This window comes from Phyllopteryx taeniolatus, chromosome 1 (genome assembly GCF_024500385.1).
Source record: "Phyllopteryx taeniolatus isolate TA_2022b chromosome 1, UOR_Ptae_1.2, whole genome shotgun sequence".
NCBI classification, from domain to species: domain Eukaryota; kingdom Metazoa; phylum Chordata; class Actinopteri; order Syngnathiformes; family Syngnathidae; genus Phyllopteryx; species Phyllopteryx taeniolatus.
The window spans coordinates 20,164,378-20,181,307 of NC_084502.1; the positions used below are offsets into that span (position 1 = coordinate 20,164,378).

The following is a 16,930-nucleotide window of genomic DNA, read 5'->3' on the forward strand; positions in this document are numbered from 1 at the left end:
ATGACATGTTAAGTGTCTGAAATGCGACCTACTCTCACACATCTGCTAAATACATTGGTTGGGAAGTGCAAATCAATATAACAAATGGGAAACACTTTTGCATTTCAGAAAACAAAGTAACAAAAGCCGAAACATTTCTATGTTTCAGAAAACAAATTAACAAAAGTTGAAGCAAATTTACATCTCAGAAAACAACAAAACACGAAGCAAATTTACATTTCAGAAAACAAATTAACAAAAGCTGAAACATTTCAGAAAAAAACGAAACAGAAAACAAATTAACAAAAAATTAAACTCTTTTACCTTTCAGAATTATTTTTTTTTTTTACAAAAGATGAAACAAATTGGCATTTCAGAAAAACAAAACATTTACATTTCAGAAAACAAATTACCAAAACACGAAACAAATTTACATTTCAGAAAACAAATGAACAAAACACGAAACAAATTTACATTTCAGAAAACAAATGAACAAAAGAATAAGCAAATTACAAGTAACGAGAACCGGAAAGGGAATGTACCATATCACAGATTGACGTGTTATTAGGAATCGCACGCCCTTTCTTGGCAAGACCCGCCCGGCTTCAACATGATTGGCTCCTGCATTGCGGGGAGGGTATGCTATGCAGTTGTAACGAGAGAACCATCCCAAATATGGATTACATTTGTAAAAACGTTTTTTTTATGGGCAACCGGTTAGCGCATCTGCCTCACAGTTCTGAGGAGCGGGGTTCAAAATCCCGGCCTCGCCTGGGTGGAGTTTGCATGTTCTCTCCGTGCCTGCGTGGGTTTTCTCCGGGTAGTCCGGTTTCCTCCCGCATCTCAAAAAACATGCATGGTAGGTTAATTGAAGACTCTAAATTGCTCGTTGCTGTGAATGTGAGTGAGAATGGTTGTTCGTTTCTATGTGCCCTGCGATTGGCTGGCAACCAGTTCAGGTTGCCCGCAGTTAGCTGGGATAGGCTCCAGCATGCCCGCAACCCTAGTAAGGATAAGCGGTACAGAAAATGGATGGATGGATGGAAGTTTTTATGGTTAGGTTTAGGACTAGGGCTGGGGATAAAGACAGTTTAGGATGGGTTAAGGTTAGGACTATGGTGGGTTAGGGTCAGTGGTGTAATTTTGACGTGAAAGGTGGGGGGAACACACATTTTTCACTTCAGCTTCATTGACAAAAAAAAAAAAAATTCCCAAAAATAGATTTTTTTGTTTACAAAAAATTCATAATCTTGTAATATCTGTTAAATGTTTTTTAAAAATGCATGAAAAGAATATATATATATTTATATATACATGTGGGAATCTCAACTGCGATATGGTACATGTTATATTAATGTATTATCTGAAATGTATATTCTTTTCGGTTTTTGTTCATTTGTTTTCTGAAATGTAAAAGTGTCTCACAATTTGTTATATTGTTTTGCACTTCCCAGCCACCGTAGCTAAAACATTTTTGGTTTTGACGTCTTTCTCATCAGGGTTTGCTGGCCGCCTCCCCCTGCTGGGTGGCTCTCTCCAGGTCCGAGTAGTACTCCAGGGCTCGCCTCACTGGCTCCAGAATATGTTGCTGTGTTGCAATGTACAAAAACGCTTAACATGGCCACAGGTTGTCATTGGAACATGTGACTTCATAAAAAAATGGTTTACCTCCAGACAGGGAAAGAGCTTTGTAAGTTCTGTGAAGAGTGGCATCAGGACAAAGCGAATGAAACTGGTCTGGGAGGACGGCTTGGACACTTTGTCGCGGTCCATGAATGGAGTCACTGGAAGCCCTTTGAGTTTTTCTGTGTCACTCTGCAGTCCAGACATGACCATAGAGGTCCTCAAACCACTTTATTTCACTACCAAAAATACTCAATACAATACAATACTCAAATGCTCAACACATAATCAGATGCTGAGGTACTGTGTTCCATCGCATAATCGCAGATTCAGAATTTGTGGATTTTTTTAGGGAACCTCTCATCAAGGAACTATTTTGAAGTGAGTTAAGGAGCTTCATTTAGATAAAAGAAGTGCTTTGCCACAGTCTATAGGCAATGCTAAACCTTTTTAATGGAGTGTCATTATTACTTGCGGAAAATGTGCTATTCACTGACTCTGCTCCTGCTCTTGTACAACGCAGCCACTTTTTTGCTCACTCTGCTTGCTTTGCCTCTGTTTAGATTTTTCTTGCTGATAAACTTGTTCTTCTTCTTCCAAAGAAATTAGAAGCAGCGACTCCTGGATATTTTTAAACCTGTGGGACTTAAATTTTTGTGGACGGTGGAAAGTATAATGGATCATCCAGCAGTTCTCCCTGGAATTTACTGGAAGCAAAGCCTACAGATATGGGACAGAATCTAAAAGGGAGAACAGAACACCAGCAGATTACCGAGCATTCCAGCTGACCTCCGTTGAGTGCATCTTCAAACCCAAGAGAGCGGCCGTGGACGGTCGCTACAGCGAAGGGCAAAAAAAAGAGGACGCAAGTCAATGCAAAGCATTGACATCAGACTAAAAAATTGATTTGAGCTACTTTTACAAGACCAAGGCAAAGAATGCTCATCCCCCACAACCACTGAAATGTATGAAACTAAATCCATCCATCCATTCATTTTCCGTACCGCTTATCCTCATACAAGAAACAAATGGCAGCCCAAACGTTAATAGTTGGTGATGGAGCTGTCAAGGATGTAAAACATTTTTTCAGCGAGAACACCACCAAAGTAGAGTGTTTGATCAACGATATGTCTGATATCTCTAAAAAATATATATCATGGGGATCAGTAATGAGCACCCAACTGTGAAATCTGTCATTATACACACAGGGGCCCTGGATGTCGTTAAGCAGCAATCCGAGGTACTGAAGCAAGATTTCAGTGATCTGCTAACAAAAGTGCAATGTTTGGATGCTGAGGTTTTCATAAGTGGACCTCTCCTAGTGGTATGATCTGGAGATGAACATTTCAGCAGGCTCAGGCATTTAAATAAGTGGCACAAAGAAGTGTGTATTGGAGCTATCCGTAAGCTTCATTGACAATTTCTGCATTTTTTTGGGAGCGCATACATCTTTACAAGGCAGACGGTTTCTGTCTCAATAAACAAGGGGTTAGGTTATTGGCTGCCAACATTTTTTACTGTGTATGTCATTCAGCGGCACGAAAGGAAAACATTGGCCTTGTTGACGTGGCTGAAGGACAAACGGCGCAGAAGGAGCCTCCAGTTGTTCCTAAACAATCGGAGAAAAAAGAGATAAGATGACGCGAGGCGCAGGTGGAGTCACCAGCGTCACCCGAACAATTGGAGGAACCAATGAGGAATCAGATGAGGCAGCACTTGGAATCTCCCACATCCTTCCCTGCCCCACTGAACCAAAGCCCAACGCAACACTCACTATCATCTAGCCTAAGTGGTCAATTAGATGTGACAGGCAGGCCCTTGTCAATGTTGGAATCCAACGCACACAACGCCAATATCTTCCTCCCATTCCCCTTCACCTGAAACCAACGTCCACTAAGATGCAAAGGGCCCCTCCTCCACACATGAAGAATCTTATCCCGCAAACCTGACTGCTATGCGAAGGGTTCGTGGCTGCAAATCAGATACAAACAACATTGTTCTCCAGAATAAGTCAGACACTTATGGAGATCAGGCATTTTTCATCCCTTTAATTACAAGGGACAGAAAGTTCTTCAAATAAATATGGCACAAAGAAAGTAGAGCTACAAGTATAGTGAGGATAAAATGTGAACCTATCAAACCATTGTCTCCCGTTATCGAGACTAGCTTTATTCAATATCAGGTCACTGAGTAATAAATCAGTGTTGGTTAGTGACATCATTACAACCTATGATCTGGACTTTTTACTACTAAATGAAATGCGGTTAACATAAAGTAGCGGTAGTACCATTTTAAATGAGGCAACACCAGCATATTTGAATTTTATGAACAGGTGTCGAATAGGGGAAAAAAATATGAAATATGGCTATTTCTGACAATTTTTGTGTGTTCTTTTGAATTACAGATTCTCTCAAAAGTTCAGACAACCTCTATGTCAATTAAGAAATGTAAATGAGAGTACTGTCAATAGTCAGCAGCAACATCTAGAAGCATCACTAAGTTTATGGAGACCATAGTTGTGTCACAAACTGTGAATGCTGAGACAGTTGATGAACTTTTGGATAAATTCACCTGGAAAATCTGAAATTTCATGAATGCTGTCGCTCCTATTAAGACTAAGACAATCTTGAGGCGACCTAGAACACCGTGGAGGAGCACTATCATGGTAAAGATCACTCAATCAAAGTGTAGGAAAGCAGAACGTAAGTGGAGAAAAATTTAACTCCAAATTGACTATGACCTCTACAGACAAAGGCTTTGTAATTTTAACCAAGAGTTAGTCAGGGCTTGAAAGCAACACATTTCTGAAATCATCAGTAAGAACCTCAACAATACTCGCACTCGGTTTGCTGTGGTTGACAAGCTCACAAGCCCCTTGAATCACATAGATCCAGAACTCCTCACAGCAGATAAATGCAATGAATTTGCTTGTTATTTTAGAGAAAAAATACAATCCATCAGGTTAAATATCAGGACGAATCAGGAAAATGATAAAATGATGCAACATCTGAAGCCACCCAGGAAAAATGTATTTCCAACCCCAATTCCAATGAAGTTGGGACGTTGTGGTAAACATAAATAAAAAGAGAATACAATGATTTGCAAATCATGTTCAACCTATATTTAATTGAATACACTACAAAGACAATATATTTAATGTTCAAACTGATAAACTTTATTCTTTTTAGCAAATAATCATTAACTTGGAATTTTGTGGCTGCAACACGTTCCAAAAAAGCTGGGACAGGTGGCAAAAAAGTTGAGGAATGCTCATCAAACACCTGTTTGGAACATCCCACAGGTGAACAGGCTAATTGGAAACAGGTGGGTGCCATGATTCGGTATAAAAGGAGCTTCCCTGAATTGCTCAGTCATTCACAAGCAAAGATGGGGCGAGGTTCACCTCTTTGTGAACAAGTGCGTGAGAAAATAGTCGAACAGTTTAAGGACAATGTTCCTCAACGTACAATTGCAAGGAATTTAGGGATTTCATCATCTACGGTCCATAATATCATCAAAAGGTTCAGAGAATCTGGAGAAATCACTGCATGTAAGGGGCAAGGCCGAAAACCAACATTGAATGCCCGTGACCTTCGATCCCTCAGGCGGCACTGCATCAAAAACCGACATCAATGTGTAAAGGATATCACCACGTGGGCTCAGGAACACTTCAGAAAACCAATCTCAGTAAATACAGTGCGGCGCTACATCCATAAGTACAACTTAAAACTCTACTACGCAAAGCAAAAGCCATTTATCAACAACACCCAGAAACGCCGCTGGCTTCTCTGGGCCCGAGCTCATCTAAGATGCACTGAGGCAAAGTGGAAAAGTGTTCTGTGGTCCGACGAGTCCACATTTCAAATTGTTTTTGGAAATTGTGTACGTCGTGTCCTCCGGGCCAAAGAGGAAAAGAACCATGCGGACTGTTATGGACGCAAAGTTCAAAAGCCAGCATCTGTGATGGTATGGGGCTGTGTTAATGCCAATGGCATGGGTAACTTACACATCTGTGAAAGCACCATTAATGTTGAAAGGTACAGACAGGTTTTCTGGATAAACTCATCCATGCTTTTATTTCAAGTAGACTTGACTACTATAATGGTCTTCTGATTGGACTTCTCCAAAAAAGCATTATACAGCTGCAGCTCATTCAGAATGTCGCAGGTCTGGTTCTGACCAGAACATATTAGTCCAATTCTAAAGTCTCTACTCTGGCTCCCAGACACCTTCAGAATAGATTTTAAAGTTCTGCTACTGGTCTATAAATCACTAAATGGTTTAGGTTCTGAATAGATGAAAGAAATCCTAATGGAATATAAACCCAGTAGGGCTCAGGTCAAATAGTGGAGCACAGAGTCCAAAGCAAACATGGTGAAGCAGCATTTAGCTGTTATGCTGCACACAAATGGAATAAATTGCCAGCAGAAGTGACAAACAAAATGTTGTCTTTTTTTTCTCATGCTTTTAGAGCGTTTCCACATTTAAATGATCTTTCTTGCACCATATGCTGTTTGAATTGTATTATTATTTTTCTCTTTGTTTTAAATGCTTATAAGCTGTTTTTCACACTTTGTTTTTAAATGCTTGTAATCATGTTGAGCACCTTGTGTATGAAATGCACTACATAAATCTGTTTTTTGCTGGAAATTATCCAAAGCAAAAGCAATAGGATGGCTTTGGCACGATCTTCGTGCCAAGGAACTATGTTGAAGTGAGTCAAGGAGTTTCATTTACACAAAAGTTGTGATTTGCTGCTGCAATCCTGTGACATTTTGATGCCAAGGAATTATGTTGAAGAGCTTCATTTAGACAAAAGTAGTGCCTTGTCTCCTTGACAACTACAAACTATGTTGAAGTGAGCTGAGGAGCTTCATTCAGAAATAGTGCTTTGACACCATCTTGTGGCATCTATAGGCAATGATCAACCATTTTGGAGGGGCATTAATTACCGGTACTTCTGCTATTTGCTGATATTGTTGGGGAACCTATCTTTTATTAGCTGGAAACTCGTCTATGCCCTTGTTTTGTGTTCATGCTAAAGGAACTAAAGGACTGCTTTGATGCCATCTTGTAGCAGTTTATTGTCAAGGAACTATGTTGAAGTGAATCAAGGAGCTTCATTTCGACAAAGTAGTGCTGTTCTGCCATCTTGTGGCATCTAAAATAATAACTAAACCTGTTACGATGAATCTGTATCAATTTCTCATGGATTTTCGCTTTTCGCTGATTTGTTTTCCACCAAATCTATCTGTTATTTGCTGGAAACGCACCTCTGCCTTTGTTTTGTAACAGCTCAAAGCAAATATTGCTTTGGTGCCGTCTTGTGGCACCTTGGTGCCAAGGAACTGTGTTGAAGTACGTCAAGGAGCTCATTTAAACAAAAGTAGTGCTTTGCTCCCATCTTAGTGCCAGTGAACTAAGTTCAAGTCACTTAAGAAGGTTGATTTAGAAAAAAAAAGTAGTCCTTTGGCACCATCTTTGGCATTGAAGAGGCAATTATAACTCATTATAGGGGGGCATTACTCACATATTTTCCTTATCCGTAGCAGAAACTGATGATTTCCTTAATTTAGAACTTTTATCGTCACATCATGGCGCCACTTGTTATGTGCGCATCAAACCTGGTTAAAAAACTCCTGCAGGAGACAGTCCAGCCAGGGCTCGGCCACTGCCATTGGTCTGGCCTCGTTGGAGATGTCGCTCACCTTCAACATGATCTTCATGAGCTGCACAGATAAAGTAGTAAAAGTAAAAGCAACTGCTTCAGCATGAACTGTACATGAGAATGAGAATTTTTATCTGACACGGACACAGTTTAATCTTACTTATTTCACTGTGTCATTGCATGATAGCAGTAGAAATATATGGGGAGAGATTTGTCTCTAAATTATTTACACAAATATCAGGGATTTATATATCTGTGATTTACATGTGTTTTTTAATGTTGTGTGAGCATTTATCACGACTCATCATTTGTACATATTCAGTTCTGCTTCTGAATTGTTGGTGCATTTGTGGATCAGCGGGCACCCACATTTATTTTTTATACAAACGTAACGCAGTTTTGAAGATATTCACACATGAGAGTGAATGTTGAGAATGTTCACACGTTTGCATCTGCATCTTTACGGAGCCCCCCTGGTGCCAAGGTATGAGAAAAATAAAATTCATTGATAATCTGTTCCCTCAGTTTAGTAAACTGTACCCTCAATTTAGTACTGTGTTTAGGAAACACGCAGGCTAATTGTAGCCAGTCCTGCTAGTACTGCTATATAATGATCAACCCCCTCGAACTACAGCCATATTGCCTTTCAGTTGAAAAAATGAGATGTAGGATATATCACGACATGACAATTTATACACAGAATTCACACGAGTAAGAATATAACATACAAATAGAATTTACTTCACTTGACAGATATACGTAGGTATACGGAGCCCCAGACATTTGCTAAACTGAGGGAACGGATTACTAAACTGAGGGAACAGATTATCAATGAATTTTATTTTTCTCATACCTTGGCACCAGGGGGGCTCCGTAGCATCTTTTTGCACAATTGTCAAAAAAAATAAAAAAATTGTACCGCCATTACCAGATAACTAGCAATCCTTTACTGCTCAGTGACTGTTTTTTTTGTTTGTTTTTTTTGTCAATGTCTTTCTGTCTCCAAAGTGTTCTGTAAATTGACTGTCTGTTGTCGTACTAGAGCGACAAATTCCTTGTGTGTTTTTGGACGTACTTGGCAAATAAAGATGATTCTGACGTAAAATTTGTGTTATTATACGATGAATGAATGAATATAATGCAACTTCAGAACCTTCGTGGATGCAATGCAATGCAATGGCACAGTGTCCTTTATCTCAGTGTTGGACTTGTTGCCATCTATACGGAGTATTGTGTTTCATTATTCTAAATCCAAAACATTGATGTCTATGTATTATTTGTCGGGCTTTTATTTTGAAGTCAGCCCAACCAGCTTGTTGCTGGTGTGTTACCGTAATTTATTCATTAATTTTCCATACCGCTTATCCTCACTAGGTTCGCAGGTGTGCTGGAGCCCATCCCAGCTGAGTCTGGGCGAGAGGCGGTGTCCACACTGAACTGGGTGCCAGCCAATCGCAGAGCAAATATAAACAACCATTCGCACTCACATTCACACCTATGGACAATTTAGAGTCTTCAATTAACCTACCATACATGTTTTTGGGATGTGGGAGGTAACCAAAAACACACAGGCACGGGGAGAACATGCAAACTCCACACAGGCGAGGCCAGATTTGAACCCAGGTCCTCAGAACTGTGAGGCAGATGTGCTAACCAGTCATCCACCGTTCCACCTGTTACTTTAACGCCTAGTATAAACAATCATTGGGGCGGCTGGCTTGACTTAATCTTTCCAACTGGGGGCTGGCCTGACCGCAGTGGTTTACGTGGGATTTCAGCAGGGTCGGACCATAGACTGTTGGATTCCCATAAAAGCGACTTGCAGTCAAGTCATCAACGGAGACAGCAACAGGTGTGTGTGTGTGTGAATATCTTGAAAACTTCGTTTACGTTTGTCTCAAAAATAAATGCGCGTGCCCGCTGATCTGCAAGCACACCTTCAACGATTCACAAGTAGAACTGAATATTTACAAATGATAAATCATGCTAAATGTACACACAATGTTAAAAACACCTGTAAATCGCGGATACATTTGTGGATCTGAAAACCGTGTAAATCGTGGATATATTCGTGTAAATCATTTTGAGACAAATCTCTCCCCATAGAAATAGTCCATAAGAAGAATGGGGTTACTGTGTCAAGGCTCAGTTCTTTACCACTTCCTTGTGATCCTTGTTTCTGAAGTCAAACACAGGCTGGATGGTCTTGAACTTGTTGAGGATTTCATTGTGTCTCGCCATGTCGGTGGCCAGAATGCACCTTGAAAAACAATATGGCGTCAACTAGAGAATTAAACAACTGAAATTGAAAACATGGGTAAACGTATTACTTGATGATTCCTGCTCGCATGTGTTTGTACTGCTCTGTGGTCAGATGTTTGAGGATGTTGGACTCCTCCTGCACAGATTTGGCAAAAGAGCATTGAGCAACTTGTCAAAGTTGTAGCGCTTGAAAAGGGGCTGCAAACACCTTGGCGAGGATGCCAAACGCAACTGCACAGTGGTGGTTCTCCAATGGAGAGATGTCATTGTAACGAAGAGCCAGGTCAGTCTGAGCGTTGATCTGTCACATTCAGACATAAATGTCAACAATCATCTCACCGATAGAGGAAAGCAAGCTGATAGCAGCAAGGTAACCTGGTAGACATTGTTGTAGCCGGGGTGATCAAGGTCATGACATAGAGCGGAGGTCAGCATGATCAGAAGGTCCATCATACCCAGTTTTCTCCTGAGGTCTGTCAGCCATATAAGCCCGTACATCTGAACAACCACACAGCATTTTTTCTTTTTTATTCAAGTGTGAAGTTTTGATCAAGCTTAATGTTTATCGTTAGGGATCTCAACTTGCATATAATAATGGATCCAGCTATTGTTCGATGTGCTGTTGTCTCGTAAGCATTACTGTAGAATTTTACAAACCTGCTTGTCTTTGTCTTTCTCTCCCCTGGCTGTGCCCATTGTTGTCTCTTCCCTCCCTGATCCCTTAAATATGAATCCTTTTGTTTCTGAATACATTAAATATGTTTGAACGTAAGTGCTGAGCAGCACGGTGGACGACTTGGCACATCTGCTTCACAGTTCTGAGGACCTGGGATCAAATGTGTGGAGTTTGCATGTTCTCCCTGTGCCTGCGTGGGTTTTTTTCCGGTTACTCCGGTTTCATCCCACATGCAAAAAACATGCATGGTAAGTTAATTGTCGACTCTAAATTGCCCATAGGCGTAAATGTGAGTGTGAATGGATATTTCTCTATATGTGCCTTGCGAGTGGCTGGCGACCAGTTCAGAGTGTACCCTGCCTCTTGCCCAAAGATAGCTGGGATAGGCTCTAATAGGCCTGCGACCCTAGTGAGGATAAGCGGTATGGAAAATGGATGGATAAGTGCTGAAAACTTGCAAAGACTGCGAACGATATAGTACTGCATAGTTGAGATACACACAATATTGACAAAAGTATTTGCTCACCTACCTTGACTCACATATTAACTTAAATCCACTAAACTTCCTAATCCATAGGGTTCAATAGGACATCGATCCACCCTTTGCAGCTATAACAGCTTCAACCATTCTGGGAAGGCTGTCCACAAGGTTTAACGAGTGTGTTTATGGGATTTTTTTTTTTTACCATTCTTCCAGAAGTGCATTTTTGAGGTCACACACTCATGCGGGATGAGAAGGCCTGGCTCTCAGTCTCCGCTCTAATTCATCCCAAAGGTGTTCTATTGGGTTAAGGTCAGGACTTTATGCTTGACTATTTTGAAGCCTAATTTCACATACTTTGCAATTTTTTTTTTTTAATCCATTCATTCATTGTCCAGCCTGTTAACATTACTCTTTTCTGTGGTGTGGTGAATTTAAAAATATATATTTTTTGGGCACATTAACCCCTCTATCCTGTTTTTCTCTCTCCAGCTACCCTCTGTCCTTTTACTCTGTGTCTCCATCTCAACGCAACTGGATGAGGTAGAAGAGGTTTTTTTTTCCTTGCCTCCATCGCTATGTGCTTGCTTATGTGGGGTTTAGTTGTTTTTCTGATACAGTATATATAATGTATGAGAAGTGGTTCTTGACCTGCTTAATGTGTAAAGTGCCTTGAGATAACTTATATTGTAAATTGGTAATACAATTGATTTGATTTGGTGGTCGTACCATCTGGGTGACGCAGAAGCAGTGCTGGAAGTTATGGAAGGGGATGTTGTTGTAGTGGCGGTAGACCTCAAATAGGAAGTTCTGGAGGACGTCCACCTCGACGTGGAACACTGTCAGGAAGTCCAGGTCGGTGAACATCACTTGGAGGAGAACCAGCATCTCTGGCGCCTCCCACTGCCTGCCAACAGCGCATCATAAGAGCATGGGCGGAAATAATGTGTGCTCTGGGTGTGTGTGTAGCACTCACCAGTTGTCAAAAATGGGAGTTTTCAGATGCTCTATCACGTCTTCTGTTACCTGCAGCGAGCTACAGAAATGTGTTGCGTCACAACAGATGCGCGTGGACAAAACTGTTGGTACAAGAAAGAAAAGCCAATACTTCTCTCTGAAATAACTTGAAACTGTACTTTCTATTAAAATTAGGCATTATTTTAATTTTGTGGTCCAACAGAATTATTTGAAAAGAAAAACTACTAATGAAACTGGCCGGGAAGAAAATGGTGTTATCCCTAACTTAATATTTTGTTGGCAATTTTAGAGGAAATCCCCGTCATCAAATGATTTCTGTTGCTCTCAAATATACTGGGTGTCTTTAGCTGTGTGTTTTGGGTCATTATCCTGTTGGATCCAGGGCCCATGACCTGCATCCTTGAGCAAGCTTTCTGATACTGGGGAGCACAATTTGCTCCAGGATGGCTTGGTAGTCTTGACATTTGATCATACCATGCACAGATTCAAGACACTCTGTGCCTGATGCAGCAATGCCTCCCCAGAATGTAACTAAGTCTCCTCCAAGTTTTGTATTCAGTACAGTCTTTTATATATTATAATATATTTCTATATATTATATATATTGTCTCATCTGTCCAAGCTATACAGTCTCCCAGAAACTTTGTGACTGGCTTGTTAATATGCATTTCGGCAAATTCCAGTCTAATCGGTTAATTCAACGACCATTGTTTTTATTTTTTATTTATTTAACCGAAGGGTACCTTCAATTTTGCTTGTGCTGTGTGTACAAGGAAAAAAAGCACTGGAGCTACTGTGAAACATGGAGGAGGCTCAGTTATGTTCTGGGGTTGCTTTTCTACAACCGGCACAGGATGTCTTTGCGCAGGTACAATGACATCTCAAAATTCTCGAGGCATTCTGGAGCCAAATGTGCGTCCTAAAAACACTGGTTCAGATCAAAACATGGGACTATTTTGAAGTGGCCTTTTGAATATCTGTGTAAAGAGCTGAAACAGACTGTCTGAGGAGGGCGCTCTTCAAACCTGAGACCACTGGAGTAGTTTGCTCACGACAGTTACTGAAATTGTTTGATTACAGTGATTGCCTCAAAACATGAAGTTAAGGGAACCATATTTTTTGTCCAGGCCAGTTTCTTCTGTTGGGCCACAAAAGTAAACATATTCTCATGACTTCGTTTTTTTTCTCAGTTTCAAGTTGTTTCACTGGGTTTTTCTTTTTTCAACAGAAGGGTACCAACAATTTTGTCCACATGTTCAGTTGGTCACTGTGCAACAGAAGTGGTCCACTCGGTCACCTCATGTTGAAGAACTTCGTGCGGACCTGCTGGTGCTCCTCTTCCATGTTCAACTGAGGCCCTTTAGCTTTAGGTGGGAACTTGGGAAGCTGCTGGGTGCTGTCATCCTTGAACAGACCCATCCAGCTCAGATGCTTGACACTCTGACAGGGAACAAACATTTCACCTCTCTTGCCCTGTTGCATCCAAGCCGACGCTGATGCTGAGCAGGATTACAAACCTCAAGCTTGCGCTTGAAAGACTCCATTTGACTCTTTAGGTCTCTGATGATTTCTGGAGTTTTCCCTGCCTCTTCCAGGACTTTGGTCTCCAGGTGACATAGCCTGAGGCCACATATACAAAAGGAAGCTACACTCTCTCTCTGTCTTTCACGCTTGTATCAGTTATAACTGATGAGACGCACTCACCTGTGCTCCATGTTGTCCACATCAGTTGGCATGGTAATACCTGCATTTGGATACAAAGTTTGCTGAATAGTTAGAAAGCACATACATATAACATACAGTCCTCACAAAACGTTCAAGCTATTCGGCTTTCAGGTGAAATTTCAAGACGAACCCATAATGCACAATAACCTTTACAGGTGAACTTAATTTGACTTTCTATAAACATGCCCAACTGTTCAATGTTTCAGTACTTCTTGCACAATTTGCTGTTTTATAACAAGGAGCTGAAAAGTAAAATTCACAACAGCTGTTTGATCCATGAAAATTTCCAAGGATGTCCACTTGTATGGCTTTCTTTGACTTTTCCAGTCTCTTAGTTGCAATCTGTTGATGACACTCTGTAAGCTCAGTGGCCACTTCCTCTTTGATGGCAAGCTACTGTTGATCAATTGTTAGGTGTTGTCTTGGTCTCATAATGTAAAAATGTGAACAGCATAATGAAGAGGACAGTTTAAACACCAATACTAATTGAACTAGGACATTTATTGGTCCAAATACCTGTTGTGAATTTTGCTTTTCAGCTCTTGTTAGAGGTCATTATACTCAGCTTTAAAGGCTATGGTGTATTTTTGTTTCATCTTGAAATCCCATCCAGAAGCCCATCATAGAGTAACTTAACTTTTTGTGAGTAGTGTATATGAAGAATGTACAGCCATATTATAGAGATCATTAAAACATTATGGAACAATGGTTTCAAGCGAAGGTTGCGAAAGACAGAATGAATGTCTACCCCACTGCAGACGAGGCCACTCACTCTGGAAGTCAGACGCCACCACCTCCAGCCGGTAGTAAGAGTCGTGGCTGTTGGGCTCCAGCATGGGCGAGATTTTCACCACGCTGCCATTTGCTTTGTACAGCTTTAGGATGTGATGAGGAGACGCCTCTGCTGCCGCTCGAAACAGGTCTGGCATATTCCAGATGACAGGTAAGTAATAACAGCTTCATATCTGCCACAATGCTAAGTCCCTAATTAATTGTATATAATGTTCAGTATAAAACAAATGTTCTAGTTGTGTCATTATCAAATCTGCCAATTCTCAGGTTGGTTAAAGTTAGTTGGAGTGGCTGGTTGAAACAGGGTTTATGTTTCTGCGTCACTGAGGATGAAGTTCTGTATCCTGAGGACCTGCCACCACCACATGGAGGGGAGGTCCTTACTCACGACATCATTAATTTCATAACACACATGATACATACGGTACATGACATTTTAGTCTTTCTTGACACTTTCATTTTGAACAAATGCATTTGTTAAAGAAAAGGAGACAGTGGTATGAAATTTTGAGAAGAGAATAAATTCCTCCCTACCTTTGACATCTTCAGCTGTGCAGTCTGCTCCAAACTCTGCCCGTTCCACTCTCCCATTAACAATGAAATGAATTATTTTTGTGGCCATTTATAGGCTAGCTGGAACATAACAGGCTCCAGGAATAAAAATGAGATCTCTTGACACTGGCATGTAAAAGCCCAGTGTTTGTAAGAGCACCTGCAGCTGACAGAAAGCCCACCCACCTACCAAGTCAGACATGTAACCAGCTACCCATCAGACCACTGATTTGGGCATGCACGTCATCCAACAATTCATCAGTCAATCTACTCCCTTCACCTTCAGTACCCATCCCCCCTCATGAGTTTGTCGATGCATCCAGCCAACCCATTCATTCTGTAGTTTGGTGGCTCATATAGCTCACTTGGTGTGGAATCATCCATTCATCCATCCATTTTCTGAGCCGCTTCTTCTCACAAGGGTCGCGGGCGCGCTGGAGCCCATCCCAGCCAACATCGGGCAGGAGGCGGTGTACACCCTGAACTGGTTGCCAGCCAATCGCAGGGCACATACAAACAAACAACCATTCGCACTCACATTCACACCTACGGGCAATTTAGAGTAGTCAATGAACCTGGTGTGGAATCAGTTCCCACTCAATGGCCCATTCACAATTGCCCGGGAACAGACTGGCAACCACTCCGGGAATAGTCCACTTCTCCCCCTAAATCAGACGGGATTAGCGCATGTCTGTCCCCTGACATTGAGCAGGATAAAATCCATCCATCAATTTTCTATACCGCTTAGCAATTATCCTCATCTGGGTCACGGGTGAGCTGGACCCTTTCATAGCTGTCTTTGGGAGAGAGGCGGGGTACCCCCTGGGTGGATCGCAAGTAAATCGCAGGGCACACATAGACAAACAAGCATTCGCACTCACATCTTTTTACAATTTAGTCTTCAGTGAACCTAACCCGTGTGTTTTGGAATGTGTGAGGAAGCCAGAGTACCCGGATAAAACTCACGTAAGTATGGGGAAAACATGCAAACTTCACACAGGAAAATCAGAGCCCAGATTGAACCCCGAACTTCAGAACTGTGAGGCAGACATGCTAACCACCATGCACTGTGCTGCCCTCAGGATGAAATAGACCATTTGTGCTGTTGTTTCATCACCATCCATGTACAAGCCCAATTCCAATGAAGTTGGGACGTTGTGTTAAACATTAATAAAAACAGAATACATCCATCCATCCATCCATTTTCTACCGCTTATCCGAGGTCGGGTCGCGGGGTCAGTAGCTTTAGCAGGGACACCCAGACTTCCCTCTCCCCAGCCACTTCATCCTGCCCATCCGGGGGGATTCCGAGGCATTCCCAGGCCAGCCGAAGGATGTAGTCTCTCCAGTGTGTCCTGGGTCGTCCACAGGGTCTCCTCCTCCCCAGACAACTTAGCTCCTAGGATCATTGGGACACACAAACCCCTCCAACACGATAAGGTGACGGCTCAAGGATACAGAATACAATGATTTGCAATCATGTTCAACCTATATTTAATTGAATACACTACAAAGACAAGATATTTAATGTTCAATATGATAAACTTTATTGTTTTTAGCAATAATCATTAACTTGGAATTTTATGGCTGCAACACGTTCCAAAAAAGCTGGTACAGGGTTATGTTTACCACTGTGTTACATCACCTTTTCTTTTAAGAACATTCAATAAACGTTTGGGAACTGAGGACACTAATTGTTGAAGCTTTGTAGGTGGAATTCTTTCCCATTCTTGCTTGATGTACAGCTTCAGCTGTTCAACAGTCCGGGGTCTCCGTTGTCGTATTTTATGCTTCATAATGCGCCACACATTTTCAATGGGAGACAGGTCTTGACTGACCAAAAAAATGAGTCATTTTGATTGCCTCGCGAAGGCTATGCGCGGGGTCATGTAACTGCCTTATGTTGTCGGATTGGTGCAAAATGAGTAATTTTTATTGGTTAGCGAAGGCTACGTGCGTGGTCTTGTGACTGTTTTATGTCGTCTGATTGGTGACTTGGAGTCAATGACATTAGTAATCCCATTTGATTGGCGCAACGGGCACCCTATAAGGAAGTGGAAGATGGAGTCTAAAAATAGACGCGCACGCAAGAATGACTATATAAAATAGCTAACGTCATGTCGATCATTGTAACGGAGTAAAAGTATCGATCCTTCTTCACATAAATACTCAACTAAAAGTAAAAGGTATGGTG

The 16,930-nt window shown here is 41.4% G+C and overlaps 1 protein-coding gene across 2 annotated transcripts; it reads right to left on the reverse strand.

The window, feature by feature from the left end:
* Positions 1–130: 130 nt before the first annotated feature.
* LOC133480895 (high affinity cGMP-specific 3',5'-cyclic phosphodiesterase 9A-like) lies at positions 131–16,119 on the reverse strand. Of its 2 annotated transcripts, XM_061779609.1 has the most exons (13): positions 14,719–16,119; positions 14,165–14,314; positions 13,372–13,411; positions 13,185–13,287; positions 12,965–13,107; positions 11,666–11,725; positions 11,419–11,596; positions 9,908–10,030; positions 9,741–9,833; positions 9,601–9,668; positions 9,428–9,530; positions 7,227–7,331; positions 131–1,794 (listed from the first exon to the last, which is right to left on the reverse strand). In XM_061779609.1, exons 1-13 carry the CDS (start codon positions 14,804–14,806, stop codon positions 1,546–1,548), a joined length of 1,503 nt encoding a protein of 500 aa, XP_061635593.1. In that variant the 5' UTR covers positions 14,807–16,119; the 3' UTR covers positions 131–1,545. The 2 variants fall into 2 exon arrangements, with proteins under 2 accessions (XP_061635593.1, XP_061635602.1); XM_061779618.1 differs by lacking the exons at positions 9,741–9,833; positions 9,908–10,030.
* Between the last annotated feature and the right edge of the window lie 811 nt (positions 16,120–16,930).

Excerpts from the sequence above, each read along its gene's own strand:
- LOC133480895 (XM_061779609.1), bottom strand. The coding sequence starts at position 14,806 with ATGGCCACAAAAATAATTCATTTCATTGTTAATGGGAGAGTGGAACGG. Across the intron at positions 13,288-13,371 it reads GTGGACAACATGGAGCACAG|GCTATGTCACCTGGAGACCA; the intron begins GTGAGTGCGTCT and ends ATGTGGCCTCAG. Across the intron at positions 9,669-9,740 it reads CGTTTGGCATCCTCGCCAAG|GAGGAGTCCAACATCCTCAA; the intron begins GTGTTTGCAGCC and ends AAATCTGTGCAG.